The 17121-nt window shown below is 40.6% G+C and overlaps 1 protein-coding gene across 1 annotated transcript in view; it reads right to left on the bottom strand.

Moving 5' to 3' along the window:
• TMX3 (thioredoxin related transmembrane protein 3) overlaps positions 1-17121 on the bottom strand; it is a 68627-nt gene that overhangs the window by 8095 nt on the left and 43411 nt on the right. The window contains exons 9-12 of the mRNA XM_019524683.1: positions 13955-14021; positions 5608-5706; positions 3143-3200; positions 2014-2067 (exon numbers count right to left, since the gene is read on the bottom strand). Coding sequence (XP_019380228.1) covers positions 2014-2067; positions 3143-3200; positions 5608-5706; positions 13955-14021 — 278 coding nt within the window. The remainder of the gene's footprint in view (positions 1-2013; positions 2068-3142; positions 3201-5607; positions 5707-13954; positions 14022-17121) is intronic.

Here is a 17121-nt window from a genome sequence, read left to right as displayed (position 1 = left end):
CCTACAGGCTGGGGAACTCCCTTCTCGTCAGCGCAGAGGCAGAAAAGGATCTTGGAGTCATCATTGATGCCAAGATGAATATGGGTCGGCAGTGTGGGGGATGCAGTCAGGAAGGCCAACCGCACCTTGTCATGCATCCACAGATGCATCTCAAGCAGGTCCAAGGAGGTGATAACTCCCCCTCTATGAGGCACTGGTCAGGTCACAGTTGGAGTACTGCGTCCAGTTCTGGGCACTGCACTTCAAGAGGGATGTGGACAACATGCAGAGGGTCCAGAGGGCGACTTGCATGATCAGGGGGCAGCAGGGCAGGCCCTATGAGGAGAGGCTACGGGATGCGAACCTATTCAGCCTCCACAAGAGAAGGCTGAGGGGGGAAATCTAGTGGCCTGTTACAAACTAGTCAGAGGGGACCAGCAGGCATTGGGGGAGTCCCTGTTCCCCCGAGCACTACCAGGAGTGACTAGAAATAACAGTCACAAGCTGGCAAAGGGTAAAATTCAAATTAGACATCAGGAGGTGCTACTTCACTGGTCAGGGCGGCTAGCATCTGGAACCAACTTCCAGACAAGGCTAGACAAACAACTTGCTGGGGCTGTTTGACCCCAGTACTCTTTCCTGCCATGGCAGGGGGTCGGACTTGATGATCTGCTCAGGTCCCTTCCGACCCTACTAACTATGAAACTAATAGCATAGCCTACTGAAAGAGAAGTTAAATTACAAACTTACAAAATAGAGCATTTAGCTTTTGGGCCTCTTTTTGTCCGATGCACTTTTTTACATTATTAACTTGGCTTAAAGTATTTCTAGTTTACCAGTAGAAGGGCAGGGGAAACTAAATACAAGTGAACACATACATTTTGCATACTAGGGTAAAACTGACTAGCTGGTACCCAGTAGTAGTTTTGGATATGAAACTTCAGGGAAGTAGTAACAGTAGCAGCAATTAATAACAATTTCAGCTTATTGACAACAGGATGTCACCCAATTTTTGGCAAAGATTCATTAAGTTAAAAAGGTCATAATCATTATCAGTTGCAATAATTTTCAATGTTGTATAATTTGAACTCTTGAGATAAGGACAGAGTGGTTAACCACCATTAACTTAATGTTTCCCAGCCAGGTGGTGACAAAAAGCAAGTCAAGGGAATCATGAAGTACTGAAGTTTTATTACAATCTAAAGCTCAGATGATCTTGCTCCCCCCGACACTTTAAGGTTAAGATTTCTCAATTAACCTCTTGAAATATACCAACAAATGAATTATATAGGTTCAATCACTAATCACTATTCCCATAAATACATTTTTATTTTTACTTTTGTAATAAGTCAAATTTAAGTCAGTACTCTTCATGGATTGAGAAATCCTGCATTAAGGAGTTAAGGACACGCAGCAAAAAGAATTAAAGCTTTGCATCTCAAGCAGGGCCAAGGAGGTGATCCTCCCCCTCTATGCTGCACTCGTCAGGCCGCAGCTGGAGTACTGTGTCCAGTTCTGGGTGCTGTACTTCAGTAGGGATGTGGACAGCATTGAGAGGGTCCAGAGGAAGGCCACCCGCATGATCTGGGAAAAGCAGGGCAGACCCCATGAAGAGAGGCTACGGGACCTTAACCTGTTCAGCCTTTGCAAGAGAAGGCTGAGAGGGGACCTGGTGGCCATCTATAGACTCATTGGGGGGGGGGACCAGCAGGGTTTGGGAGAGACCTTGTTCCCCCTAGTGTCCCCCGGGGTAACAAGGAATAATGGCCACAACTTGTTAGAGTAGGTTTAGATTAGACATCCGAAGGCACTACTTCACAGCCAGGGCAGCTAGGATCTGGAACCAACTTCCAAGGGAAGTGGTGATAGCTCCTACCTTGGGGGTCTTTAAGAGGAGGCTTGATGTCTACCTAGCTGGGGTCATTTGAGCCCAGTTCTCTCTCTTGCCCAGGGCAGAGGGTCAGATTTGATGATCTACAAGGTCCCTCCCGACCCTACTTCTATGAATCTATGAATAATTTCACATATTCCTACCTATGAAAATGGTCTCTATATTCTTTAGCAACTTCTTGAATAATGGACTTTAGCCTGTTAAGGAAAACAAAATAATATTTAAAAAAGAGCCCACAAAAAACAACCACTGGCAGTCAGCTCGGGATTTCCAAAGTTCAAACAACATTTAACCTGTTGTATAAATACAAATGCTATCTAGTCAGCAACAAAACAGTGAACTTCCCTTTGTCACTACAGCAACATGCACCTTCATCACAAACTGAACACTGTTGAGGCAACCCCTAACAACAAATCTTGCAAACTATTTTTAATTGGCCAATAACTAGTAAGTACATGGTAAGCCAAAAGGAAGTCCCAACACACGATACTGAAAATAAATAAATAAAGCAATAATAATTTTATTAATTCACCTATTTCAATAAAAATGTCAGGACTGTGTACAGGACTTTGTGCCCTCAATTATACTTACAAAATTCTTACCTAGCTAGAAGTGAGCTGCGAAAAGTTTTAAGTCAACATGTGATAGACAAAGACAGACACCTCTTACCAGGGATAACTGAACTAGTTCTCAATTTGCAACAGTCTTAGAAAAATTAAAATAGTTATATTTGTCCATACCCCAGGTGTATAAATTAACCCTTTTAAACCACCTGTGTACATACTTTTATAACTGGAATCATAATTAAAAACAAACAAACAAACAAAAAACACTTAGCCCAAGATTCCCAGCAAACAAAGTGAAAAAAACACTCATAATGCAGTTGGAAGTATTTTACATGATAACATTTCTGCAGCAATGTACTATTGTCCTTTACTCCCCAACCTCTCCTTTTTATTCTAGTTTAGTCTTTTATAGCACTTCCCATTAAAGCCTACATAATGAGTAATGTAAGGGATAGGGGACCACCCACTGAATAAAGGTCAGAGGGATAAGGACTTCTTAATCTAACAATCTCAGAAAAACACACACAGATCACTGGTCTTTCATTAACCTCTCACTTTTTTCTGAACAATTAAAAAAGCTTCAATAAGAATATAGATGTTCCTTCCAATAAAGAAGTGTAGAATTAAATCCAGCTTTATTTTTTACATTAAGTGCACAGTTTCTCCCCCTCTCTCCAGCACACAATGGCTCTCAGTAATACTGTACCTTGTATGTTCAACTGAGGAGTTTTTATCGTCAATAACTGCAATAGCCACAAGTTTTCCTAAAAAAAAGGAATAATGTTTACATTCATCATCATTGTGTAGGGCAAGAGAAGATCAAACAATACTGTGTTTTGATGTACATCTTCCAACTCTTAGATCACAGAGCTGGTTTTTTCCCCCCCTCGAGAACAAGCCCAAATTTGGGGGCACCAAGAAAAAAAAAATTGTTCAGCTTGCCAAAAGAAACTATGCTGACAGAAGGGACATTTTTTCTTTTATTCTATTGGCAACAAATTAAAACAGGGAATAAATTAGTGTGGCTATGTGAAAAAGTGGGGAAGTTATGGCTTAAGTTTCTTCCACTGTCTCTCTCTTTCTCTCCTCACACCACCACAAAAAGTTAGTATACATGGTATCACAATTTACCATCTATTTTAATCATTCAAATGATTACTGTCATAATTTATTTACCACTGTTTTGGTTTGATTTTTTTAATTAAAACTTGAGAGTATTATCTTTAAAACTTACATGAAGAAATGTAAGATTTTTATTTGAATTCTTGGCTGTGCCACCAGGTCAGAAAAAAATAGCTTCTTAGTTTGCAGTCCATTGTCAGAAGGGCTTCATTTTCAAGTGACCCTGTGCACAGATTTATTGAACAATCATGCAGAACGTAACTGAGACCAAATATTGGAACATAATGGTCTTGGTTTTTAGCTCATAGCTGATTTGTGGCACCTTGGGATGGTGTATATTACCCACTGTACTAGGTAAACTACCAGAAGTCCCCCAAGTTGCTTGCTGATTTGTTCTTCCCTTTGTTAGGAAAGGTAGATTTTTTTCCCACACCGTAACTGGGAAACTTGGCCAACAAATGTCAAGATGTGCTGCTTTACACCTTCCTGAACCTGTGGCTCTATTACCTCCCTACCAAATGTGGTTGCACTCAGTAGGCTGGGAGGAATCATAAGATACCAAAGGCTGATGAGGTCAGTATTTTCAGCAAATATTGCAGGAATACAAGGGTCTGGAAGTAGAAAATACAACTCTGCTATGCCCCTAATATGCACTTACAGACAATTTTCTATATAGTTGGATGAAGAACTAAAATGAGAGAGGCTTTGCCCTGATTCCCTTCAATACTTCCACCCAGAGGCATTTACTTTAGTCCCTTCAAGGCTCTAAAGTGTTATGTAATAAAGACAGATTAAAACATTCATACTTCTCTCAACTGTTTTCAATGTTTCCAGAGAAACAAGTCTCATTAAAAGGCCATATACTGAATGAATAAAGGCACTGGACATGACTTCTGGTATGGGTTTTTAAATGTATTGGTAAATTACAATATTTTGTCTCAAGTCCACACAAAATTAAGAAAATAAACACTGTTATAATAAAAAGACTGCTTATACTGATGACATACAGACATTTTCCTATAGCTGCATTGGAACTTCTACATATCAGAACCACAACTCCACCAATTTAGAAATCATGAAAACTTATTTTTTACATGTTCATGAAGGTGGAATAGGTCTTTGTTGTAGTGTATAAAGAGGCCGACTTTTTAAGGTCACTATTGACTGAGTGTATAAAATGCAAAAATACTGAAGTTTTCTTTGCAGGGAGGTAGGGGAGAGACTCATCAAGAAAGCTTCTTGGGGGAGGGAGAGTGGCAGGGGAAATAAGTCTCTTCCAGGCTTCTTACACTGGGCATCCACAGACTACTTGCTGTTGCAAATCTACCTCTTTAGAGCCAAACAAAACACATTCCATCTCATAAACTTACTTTTGTATCACGCAGATACAGAAAAGATTAAATATCTGCAACAAACTTTGCTTGCCAATTTTTTCTGACATGCTAATCCCTATCCATTCTGATTTGAAAGTGTCAAGTGTATACCCAGTAAATCTCATGCCTCTCAAAAATTTAACAACAATATTTGCATCCATCAAAACTCAGATCAAGGCTCACTAAATCCTGTCATAAAAACATACATTTTCACAAAACTCAAGGAATAAATTGTAACAGTAATTTCCAATCCAGAGAAGCTGCTCACTTTCCAGACCAGTTCATTGTAAGGGACTCTGTCTTCTGGAGCTGTAAGTAGAGGCTTCATCCAAAACCTACTGAAGTAAATACTGATATTCCCATCCTACTGAAGTAAATATTGATATTCCCATCCATTTCTATCAATTTCAGTCCAAATGTGGGAAGTTTGCTTACGATAAAGAGCAACAGATCCAAAATTTATTTCAGAAGTAAAAAAAGATAGGTAGTTTTACAATAAGAGTACTGAGACCCACACAGGTTTTTTCAACAAATAGGCAGAAGACACTAGACAGTAATGAGCCTAAACTCAGAAATTATTTTGGAGATTTAAATGTCTTTTTAGCAGTTTTAAATTGTGGCTAATGTTAGAATTCAACTAAATATTGTAAGTAGTTCAAAGATGAGAGCTTCTTACCTGTATCTCCAAGTTCATACAAAGTAAATCCATCTACATTAAGATACCCTTGAAATCTCTCTCTGTTTATCCAAGATGACAGATCACCATCTTCATACTCTACAAAAAAGTGTAGACAGTGAAGAAAAATGCTGAATATTAACAACAACAAAACAGTAAGAAAACTGCTAAATGTGAAAAAATGGTGTTAGGAGCAGACAGGCCATGTCTAAATTTATATCTTACCTGTTAATTCCAGAGATGTTGCTTAAAAATCCAAATAAAAATGAGTGTGGCAAATCAATCCATTCCTAAAATAGTCAGAATTAGCATGCCTGGTAGCATTTTCTTCAAAAAACTACAAATGAAGCATGAAAGGTAATGGGGTAGAGGGGACATATGAAGAGGAAAACAGGAGGGCGAGGCACCCTGCAGCAAATTGCTGGTGCTCCCACCCTTTGACTCACATCATGCTTGCCATTCCATCACTATGTTACTGATGTTCTAGCTTTGATCCCCCTTTATTTATTTTGGTCTTAATTCAAGAGCAATAAGCTTTCAGAGCTTATTTACCTGATCAATAAATAAAGTCTGCTCCTGGAAATTCCCAAACTTTTTTTTTGGCTTCTAATCCTGCCTACAAAAAATTCTTTTTGCTCCAACTAGCAGATTGGTGTCCCAGCAGTAATGCGCTCCAAGTGCAAAGCTCTAATTGGAAAGTCCAACTTCTACTGCTAAGAATTTATTGCTTTTGAGTATACTTGTTCAAATATTTGTCATGTGCTTAAATGAGCAGATATCTTGATATATTAAAAACAGTTCATTTTTGAGGTAACTAAGCATTCCTTGCTCATCCACAACATCCAAGAATCCCTTTAAAAGATGAAACAAAACCTTCCTTTTCTTTCAATTTAAAACACATCTTGAAAAGTTTAACAAAATATTCAATAGCTTAATCATAATTTGATCACAGCAAACCTGAGGAAGTTCATGGCCAAGGGACTAATAGGCATTTGTATAAAGCACGCTGCTGCCATTCTCAGTGTTGACACATATTTTGCCACTTATACAACTGCGTGTAATGCACCACAATGCGTGTCAGCTCGCATGTGGAGAAGACTTGATTAACTGAATCTGCTCCAATGCGCTGGATCTCTAGCGCATCACAGCTCAAAAATGCATGTGTATAAATGCCCTAAGTACCTAGCTGCTTCTGAGAATGAGCTGCTATCATTTTCAAGAGAGACTTTAAAAAAAAAAAGTTATGAACCCTGATGCCAGTTTAAGAACAACAGGTAAAGATTAGCCATTATGTTGTTATCCATTTTCTAAACCTCAAGAAGTGATAACCTAGGAAATCAAATATCGCTACCATCTCCAAGTCAATATCAATTTTAAACTTTGGGGGAGTAGGCAGTTTATAGGCTACGATACTCAACTGGGTGTTGAAGGCCTCTGCTTTAGTCCCAGCTGAGTCAGACTTGTTGCATGACTCTGGCTAACTCACTTTAGTATCTTCTAAATGTTTCTTCCCCACCATTTGTTTGTCACATCCACTTACATTGTAATCAAGTTGCAGAAGAGACAGGATTCACATTGTTCTCATTGGCTAGGGACAGAAGTTAGACATAAACCAGTTTACGTGATCAGAAACTGGTTTAAGCCTGTAACAAAACATAAGCTCAATACGTATAAACCAGTTTCAAAATAGCTGAAACTGGTTTAAGATAAACCTGATTGAATGTAGCATCAGACTTAACTGATTTAGGTCAAACTGGTTTATGAAACTTCTGTCCCAGACCCCTTCCTGGTTCAAGTTAAATCACAGTCCCCCAGCATCCCAGGATGCTCTGCAGCCCTGGGCTGGGCCGTGCTGTCCGCTGGAGCAGAGCAGGGTTGGCCCTGCCCCTCTGCTCTCTAGCCAGAGCAGCGAGGGCCAGCTGACAAGGGGGTGGGAAACCTGACTGGGGACCGTAGCTAGGTCTGCTGGAGGAGAAGGGGGCAGCCCCTGCCAGGCTACTCCCTGCTACATGCTGGAGTAGAAGGGGGTGGGAGCAAGAGAGAAACAGCCTGAGAGGGACTATCAGCAGACTTCATCCCCCCCCCACCTCTGGCACAGACAGAAGCAGACAAGCAGTTGATAAGGGGAGGGAAAAAGAGGTATAATTCTCCTCAGCTCCCCCAGGTCATGGGGGAGGGGAAGAGGCTGGGGAACTGGTTCCCTGCCTCTTGTGAGCACAGGGTCAAGCCCTGTAGGACCAGACTGAGAAGGAGGAGGTGTTGGCAAAGACCTGGCAATCATCACACGTGTGTGCTGGAGATGGAGCTAAGGGAACAGGAGAGGGTCGCAGACAGTTTATGCTAGTGTGACCAAAGAAAGTAGAGAACTGCATTTACATTATAAAGCAGAACCTGTACAAGGTGGGAGACTGGAATACCTAAGCAGAGACAAAAGACACAGAATGCATGAGAGTCCTGCCAAAGGTGCTATAAAGTGACAAGCGTAATGTCAGGGCACCCAAAGGCATGAAGGGGGTGCACGTGCACTTGTAGAAACCCAAGTTGATAAGAGGCCTATGGGATCTCCACTCCAGCACCTAAGACCACCTGCTGATTCCCCAAGGACTTCCTGAATACCTGGCTGTAAGGAGATGCTCTGCCCTCAGGATTATATTAAGACTTATGCAATACTTTCTCTTGTCTTTTTCGTTTATTAAATTCCATCTTAAGTTAGACGAAGTTGTGTGCATTCTCACTGTGTTTTACTGGGATGCATCTTAGCTTAGGCAAAGGCTTTTTGTTGTTCAGTCATGTGCTTGAGATTGCAAAGTGCTGTGTTCAATACACGCTCACTTCAGAGAAAGGACTATTCTTGTTCAAGTTATAAATTCAATGCCACTACCTTTTTCTCCACCCACCATCTCCTCAGTCTGGAAGGGGCTGCCATCCCTACCCTGTCAGGTCATGGAATGGTGGGGGTGGGGGGCATAAGCCTAGCAGGCACTGCTCCCCACCCAGGCAGACCCAGGCTGGGGTCCCATGTGAGCCAGGAAGGAGATTTAAACTCCCACCCTCCAGCATACTAGCTCCAGGCTGGGTCCTGGCCACCTTTGGCAGCAACTGGTAGGCTGGGAGGCATGCTCTAGTGCACCCCCTCCCCCGGCTTCTGGCCTGAGCCGCATTTCCTGAATCAAAAGTGAATGTCTGTTCACTTGCTTCTCAGCTTAATCTCTGAAGCTTAAACTAACCTGCAAAGACTTGAATACATTCAGCCTCGGGCTTTTTGACTGTCAGCACTTAACTATCTTCGCTGACATTTATGGGATAAATCACATTTTGCCTTTACATGCCTAGAACAGCCCTGGAACTGCAATTTTTGGCACTTTATGCACTTAGCTACATATTGCTCTTAATTTCTGTGCTGAAATTGTATTCTAGTTGCACAGGTACCTGCAAGGATCCAAATCACTCAAGAACATACTCAATAAATTATAGCCATGGAAAAACCACAATCAGGAGAAAAGGGAATTACAGAAAGAACCCTCACAGGTTAGTCCAATAGCCTAATGCAGGGGTTGGCAACATTTCTGGGGAAGTGCCAAAAACATCTGCAACTTCAACTTGCAAGATATTGGTGTACCAAGGGCAGACAGTGGAGGAGCTGCGATAAGTCTGCTCCTTGTTGAGGCAATATAGCCCCTTCCCTGCTGTCCACCCACAGGCTCACGCACCAAGCAAAATGCCTTTGTGCGCCACACTCTGGCACTCATGCCAGGGGTTACTTACCCCTGGCTTAGTGGCTAGGGCACTTGCACAGGGAGTGGGAAACTGGCTTATAGGCCCCCAACCAAGCAGGGTGGGGAGGGGTTGCTCCTTATCTCCCTCAGTGAGTAAGTTAATGAGCCAGATCATTGACAGCTGGCAAGAGCTGTTTCTTTTCTTGTGATTCTAGACCAGAGGCCAGCAATGTTTTCTGATGGTACGTCAGAATGACCCAGCTGATGTCTGAGACAGGCTGGCACTAGGATTCAGCAACTTCTCCCTACCCTCTTGTCTCAGCAAAGCCTCCCACTGCTGAAGCCCCCCTATTCTTGGCCAGATCCAATGGGCTATATGTTGCCAATCCCACAAGAGTAAATAATGCAGTAGAGCCTTAATTTTAATTAAATGGTATAAGAAGCAAGAGTTTTTATTTACAGATATCTGCAACCTATGAAATTGTTTTTAGAATAAACTATACTTCAGTCTAGTTGAGTTGAAAGGGCCTCTTTTTCAGGGATGTCTTGTTTTTCTATCTTATTTTATTATCCTGCAGGCTGGCACTGGGCGCACAGCATGCTGCCTGCAGAATGTGGACCAGACCCAGTGGCATGAAAGTCTAGTGAGCATGCTCCATAGAATAAGCGTTTCGTGTGAACATGTATCAAATACCTCTTGAGGAGACTCTAAAGTTGACTGGGCAATGAGCAGAAAATGTGCGACTGACAGGAACGAATGGATCCTGACTGGTTTTAGTACATGAGGTAATGATCGCCTTTAAAAAGGCAATCATCTCTCATGTGGAAGTAGACCACCAGGGACTGGTTAGGGCCTTGACCCAGCCTCAAGGTTGTGGACCTAGCAGACCCCAGAGAAATCAAGAGATTTCACCACTTCACTGAAGTCTTACTGTTGTGTAAGGGAACCTACTCCTTAATCCAACAGAAGGAGCTAGTTGATCCCCAAAATGTTAGTGTAGAAGTAAGTGCGAAAATGCACTTGGCCAGAGTGGTATTGAGCAACTATATCTGTCTGATGTACGTGCATGTGACATTAAAACTTCAGCATTTGGGTGGCAGTTGTATTATCAGTCACTTAGCAAGTAAGTGGGCATTGCAACACGCTAGGGTTGCTAGGCAACCACCACCATGCCCTGCCACTGGGCCTCTCTGAAGGAGTAGCTTGCTCAGAAATGTTACTTGTGGTTGGAAATTTAGTAATGTTCCTCTGGTCCTTTAATTGTTTAAGTTTCCATAACCACTACACTGCCTACAGCTGACTGTGGTTGCTGTTCACTTCTGGTAACTTTTGGTGTTGACTTTATCTTGTCTTTGTCCATCAGTATGAAATACCCTCACAGTAAGCCTGCTGGATGGCAAGTTTTGGTCAGCATTCATTCACCAAGCCAGGAGTTACCTGGTCCAGCTTCAGCTTAACCCCAAAGCACACCTTTCATAAAAGGGAAAGGTTTTATTGATTGGAGCCCACCTATTATAAATTTAATCTGTTATGTAGAGATGCTAATAAACACATTTGGCTTAATTAGCATAGTCATTGGGTGCATCATTTCCCCCACCAAAGGGGTCAGTCCAGGGCACCAGCCTGTACCCTGGATCTCGTGCCGTATACAGAGCATGTGGCCTGTCCCGCCTGTATGCCCCACATCAGTCCCAGGGACCACATGAACAGCAAACCACAGGGACAACATGTGCTGCCTATGGCATGTGGGGCTGGACCAGCTGCATGCAATACATGGGGAACAGTACAGGACACATGGTCCACACAGCACCCAACAGACATGGAGATACCCCTGAATGCTGGTCAGCAGGGCACTGCATGCAGCAAGTACCCCATACCAGCCCTGTGCCACGTGCAGCATGCATGACCAAGTTGATCCCCACGGGCACCACATGTTGGCCTTGGGGCTTGTGCTGCATGTGGTGCAGTCTAGGCTCTGATGCTGAACACAGCACAGGAGATCCAGGCATGGACTGCATGCAGCATCACAGACCGACCCCAAAGCTGCTTGCTGCATGCATAGAGCCAGGTCTAGCCCTCACATGCAAGCAGTGCAAGGACCCTGTTCAGCAATCCACAGACTGGATCACATGGGTCCACAGGCTGGATCTGGCCTGTGGGCCATGTTTGACACCTCTGATTTAATAGTGAAGGGAACACACATTCCCTAGCATTTCTCATTTTTAGGTACTTTGACAATAGCCATTGAATATAACCACCCCCAAGAATACTGCTTCTAAAGTAATCCAGTTATCCTATGAATAATATTCCATCTAAAAGCAAGTTTACCACATGAAAGTAAAGATACTATAATTGGTTAAAGATGTGCATTGCCTAAGTAGTATTTGCAGCCACACAATTATGCATTGTTTTCTGGCACTCTCTCTACACTAACAGAAAGATGCATCATCCTCCTAAAGTGTTACATTTGATTTCTATTTCTGGCAGCAAGCAACAGTTACTATACTTGAAAGGTTTCAGTTTCGATTTCCATTTACAGAACATCTTGCTGGGGAAATCCCAAGAGCATACTATAAAACAGTTTACCTGAGTAAACTGCTTCATTTTGCATCTAAGCATAAGAAACGCTTCCACAGAGCCCTTTTATGCATTAGACTCATGCCTCCATTCAGTCAACTACTAATGCTGGGGTAAGTGCATCTTTGAATTTGTTCTCTATCAGTATTTCAATATTAGACTTTTTTTCTTTTTTTACTTATGATTAAAGTGTAGTAGAAAGTGTGATAGTTTTGAGATTAAGTGACAAACTGTAAAATTGAAATTTTAAGATTTTATTTCAAGTGGCAAATTCAATGTTTTTAGTTCATATAGAATGTATCTTAGTTTAGTTTTGACAAAACTTCAGCACCAGTACGAAAAATGTCAAATTGTGTGCATATGTACCCATATATATGCTTTTATATTTTTAAATATAAACTAATGGTGTGCCTTGGATGCAAGCTGGTGTCATGGAATTAACTATAGCAGTTGGTTGATTTCCTGTACCATGTGGTGGTGATATGGGTATTGTGAACTTTCATAGCAGTGTCTAAGAAATACAATTTGCTTGGTGGAATATTACCGAGTCAGTTTAACGGAAGGGTAGAAGTGTTAAAGTCCTGGTGGAATTTCTTGATAGGGATGCCCAATCATAGCCTATTTTTTGTTTGTTTTTAAGGCTAATTTTTCAACTGAAATACGGAGAAAAAATCATCGTAACTACTACATACAAACCATCGCATCAAATAATGGAAATCCAGGTCAAGAGTGAAGACCAAAAATTAATAGAAACCTTAAAGACAATTCACTTCAGCCTTCCTTGTGGCGTCCAACAAAGGGAAACTGTAGTCATGGACAGAAAAGTGGTATCTTATATGTTCTTTATTAACAGAAAGATGAAGGGAACTATACAGCTATATGCCAACTTAACCAAGAATGTTTTCCTACAAATACACAGACATGCTACACACTTACGCCACTGAAACTAAGACTGAAACTTTTTTTTTTTTTTAAACCAACAACTTGGTTGTGAAATGATCAAAAACGAGAATGATATTTTGCAAAGTGCCATGAAAAAAGTGGAATGAAAATGTAGGACATCTAATTCTGTTAAATAACTTGAAAGTTTCTAAAATATGAGTATGAGTTATTAAAAAGTTAACCAAAATCACCTTTACAGATGTGACATTTTACTTTTTTTTTTTTTTTTTTTAAATAAAGAGAGATAAATTGCACATCTCCAACATAACTATTTGAGATTTAGAGACTCCCTATACCTACAGATGAACAGCAGTGCCATGGGAACACACATGACCACTCCTCGATCATATGCCAATATATTTATTTATGACAGAGCTCAAAGTCTGCTTCCAGGAAACAAGCCAACTGCTAGTTACCTCCATGCTACCAGCTTTCATTCTAAGCACATCGCTAGTTCCATCATCTACTGCCAATCTGTGTTACAACTGTGTGTGCTCTGATTCCACCAACCAGAATTCACACCTTAAGTATCAGAAGCAGGGATTCCTACACTTAAAATATAAACCCAGCACCATAGCTACTCAAATTAGAGCCCGACTCAGACCCTACTAACCAGCTATGATACCAACCTCAAGACATGGGCAATAGAATCCCTCAGAATCCTTCATCAACAGACCACATCCTCATTGGAACTAGTAACACTGATTTTAAAACACTTGAGGTTCATTCACTTGCTTGCCAACCAGTTTCATATATACCATGAACTACTTACAGAGACCCTCTGTTCTGCTGTCTATATTGCAAAGCGGCAAGTCCATTTGTAGCATCTGACAAAGTACCTCATGAAAGCTTATGCTTCTCTGAATGAATGTTCTTTTTACTCTGTTTACAGAATTATTTTGGTCCAGTAGAAAATAAAGAATAAAAAAAATTAACTGATGCATTTAACTGAAGTTTAGTTTATTCATATTCCTTCTCAAACTCTGCAAAAAGAGAATTTATCCATTATATACTGGCAATCTTTTGAGGTTTCTCTCTCACACAGGCCTCAACTTCCCTATAAAGACCTTGAATTGTCACCGGTAGGTAAAGGATGAACACTTGTACTTACCATCATATACAAAATAACTTCCATCTTTGAAGACCACAACAGCAGGCAGTTCAGGCAGTGTCACATACTGAAAAAGTGAAGTATTCTTTAAGTTCTCATGAATGATTAAGAATAATTGTGCATTTTTCCACCTGAGGCCAACTTTAACTAAGCATTAAGACCCATATCGTTTCCAACAAGTTAGACAAAACAAATGTAGAAGATCAAACATCTACTCTTCCTAACAGCTTTTAACAATTTTTGTCCTTTTCTGTTCAAAAGGACTGAAGTTTGATCACAAGGTCAAGTATGCAGCAGAAAAAAACAGAAAAGAAAATTAACATTAATCCTCAGTATATTTATATTGTTAAAATACGTGGAATGACAGGGAAGGGGAGAGGTTAAAGGCTAAGATACTTAAAATTTGGGTCTAAAATTTAGACTTTTAAATATACAGCTAAATTTTCAAAAGCATCATGCTTCAATGACTCCAATTGATATGACGAAAACTGATATTTTTTATTATTTCTGGAATAAAGAAATGTAAGTCACATGTGCATAAATTTAAGTTTGAGGTATTTAAGAAAAAGCACTTTCAAAAGCCATAGTCCAAGTCACTTAGGCCCCTGGCAGACACTACAATTATCATGCGATTAACACATTAAGTATGCAATAAACTGTAACTTGCCACAGCTTCAACCAGTTTATGGCACCATAAAATTGCAAATTAGTTATAACATAAATCATTTTTGTGGCTGGTTTATACTGTACTTTCATTTGAATGTGCAGCATGTTAAGCCTCATGGCTGCAGAGCTCGGTTTTTAGAAGTCCTGGGCTGCCGTCTACAGAGATCCAAGGGGCCAGCATGCTTGTTTTTAGTGCTACCCTGCATGCAAAGCTGCAGAGCATGCGTTTTAAAATACCCTAGAATTCTTAAAAAAAAAAAAAAAAAAAGCTTGCTCTGCAGCCACATATGGGCTTCACAGTATGGCTTTAAATAGTCTCAGCATGTGATGGGATCTGACAAAAATACATGGCAGGACACGTGATCATTGGGATCGGTGATAAAATTAGTTGGATCCCAATCATGTAACTAAATTAACATCTACTAGCAACCTTAAGAGTTGTTACAAGACAATGGAATAACCAATAACCCAACAAAGTCTCTAGCCTCTAGCACACACCTACTTTACCTAAAGAAAAAAAAATGCACTACCTGGTTGTTTTGCCTAGCATTTTTTCTTTACAATCAATTTTATTATAACTCAGTTCTCTTATAACTCAAAACCCTAGTATACCTGAATATTCACCCTTCTTCATTTCCCACTCAGAATTATAGGGACCATAATAACCATAATTATAGGGAGGAAATCAACCACAGTCAAAGCTTTGTTATCTGGCATAAGTTGAGTAAGAGGGGTGCCGGTTATCTAAAAATTCTGGTTATCTGAGAGTTATACCTATCAAGGAAGACAGGAGCGCAGTGCGGCCACCCCTGCTGGGAAGAGCCCAGTGCTGCCCCAGGCTCCAGCCTGCAGAGGCAGCTCACCCTGCACCATGCAGCTCCCTTTCCCCTCCCCTGCAGATGTTCCTGCTGGGGGAGGGGAGGGGGGGAAAGGGGGCGTGTGTGCCCTGCTTTTTTTTCCTCCATGCTGCATAAACTCAGCAAAGATTCTTGTTGCTAAAGAGAGGATTTATATTGGGGGATATTGGAAATTCTGGTTAATAATAGAGTATTCCAGTTAGTAGAATGCTGGTTAACAGAGCTTTTACTGTACCGAGTTACAGTTCTTTCTTCAAGCAGTATCAGAATAAATGTAGGTAACTGCCAAGTAGTACCTTCATTAAGCTGCATAAGATTGTAACACAAACTCTTCTGAATTGGTCTGGTCTAGCTACCATGTGAAGAGCACAGTATTTAACAACTGGCACTGGATTATACCTCAGTATTTTTCTCCTCTCAGAAACTGGTTCATTTCTGCACTCTGGAGCAGAATGCTTTGATGTTAAGGCGAATCTCAGCCAATTGGCCAGAAGTGAAAGTACACAAAATAATCTACCTGGGAACTCTTAAGATTAAACAACATGATATGGATCCTTACTTATGAGTTCAGCTCCTTAAAAAGATTGAGCTTCAGAAAAAGTCAGCGTCTGGATCCAAAGTCATGGTCAGTGCAATAGCTGGACTTGCTTACAGTATCTGTTTCATCCATTATTTGTAGGGCCATTTTCACTACCAACTAGCCTTTCTTAATGTCCTTTAGGTCCTTCCTTTTTCTGAGAGAGCTTTTTGACAAACAGCACTGTTTTGTCCCTTATTAGAAATTCACAATCAGTTAGGAGATCCTGACAGTTAATCACTCACTTTAAAATGATACTGAAGAGCAGGACCATCACCAAAATAGGGCGAACAAAGCCTTCTGCATTCCTGAAATTATTTTTGACCAAATGCTTTTTTCTTGCACAGTTAAATCTAATAGAGAGCTGGGCTATTGCACTGACCAAGACTTTGGATCCAGACACTGACTTTTTCTGAAGCTCAGAATCTTTTTAAGGAGCTGAGCTCGTAAGTAAGAATCCATACGTGGGTACAACTACAGAGAGACCTAAATATACGTAAAGAATAGTGCCTTTGGGGCTCCTTTTTAGCAACCAGTTCCTGGACTAAAGTTGTGTGTAAGGTCATTCTTCCCATCTTTTCCAGGGAATTCTAACCCCACTTCACCTAACTAGGTGTGGAGAAAGTAGGGATGGAAAAAATCTTATCTACAAGTGATAGATTCTTACATAAAGAATCAGTGCATTGATAATTCTCAGCATATTTTTACTTTCTTAAATTTGTCAAAAATCAATAGCCGCTAGTGCAGATTAAGCAAACAATAATCTAAAAATAAAAATCAATAAGTCACTTAGTAAAATAAATTTGGCATAAAAAGACATTAAAATGGTTATGTTTAGAGGAGCCGGAGAATAAATTCAGGCTCGGTTCAATTTTAGATCTTCAAATTAGCTGTGATAAGTTAGAAGAGCATGAGAAGAGAATTAAAAGAGGCTCCTGAAACACTCTCTATTTTATTTAGGTTTCCTACTGCACCCCATAAATCTTCTCTGACAGAGACATTTGCCCATGACAAGGGAATAATGAAAGAAAACAATTGAATTCTTCCATGAATTTTATGTATGATAA

The sequence above is a fragment of the Gavialis gangeticus genome, unplaced genomic scaffold (genome assembly GCF_001723915.1).
Source record: "Gavialis gangeticus isolate Ggan-Ray unplaced genomic scaffold, GavGan_comp1, whole genome shotgun sequence".
Classification (NCBI taxonomy): Eukaryota; Metazoa; Chordata; order Crocodylia; family Gavialidae; genus Gavialis; species Gavialis gangeticus.
Note: the sequence above shows the minus strand (reverse complement) of the source record. Positions and strands in the feature narration are given on the sequence as shown.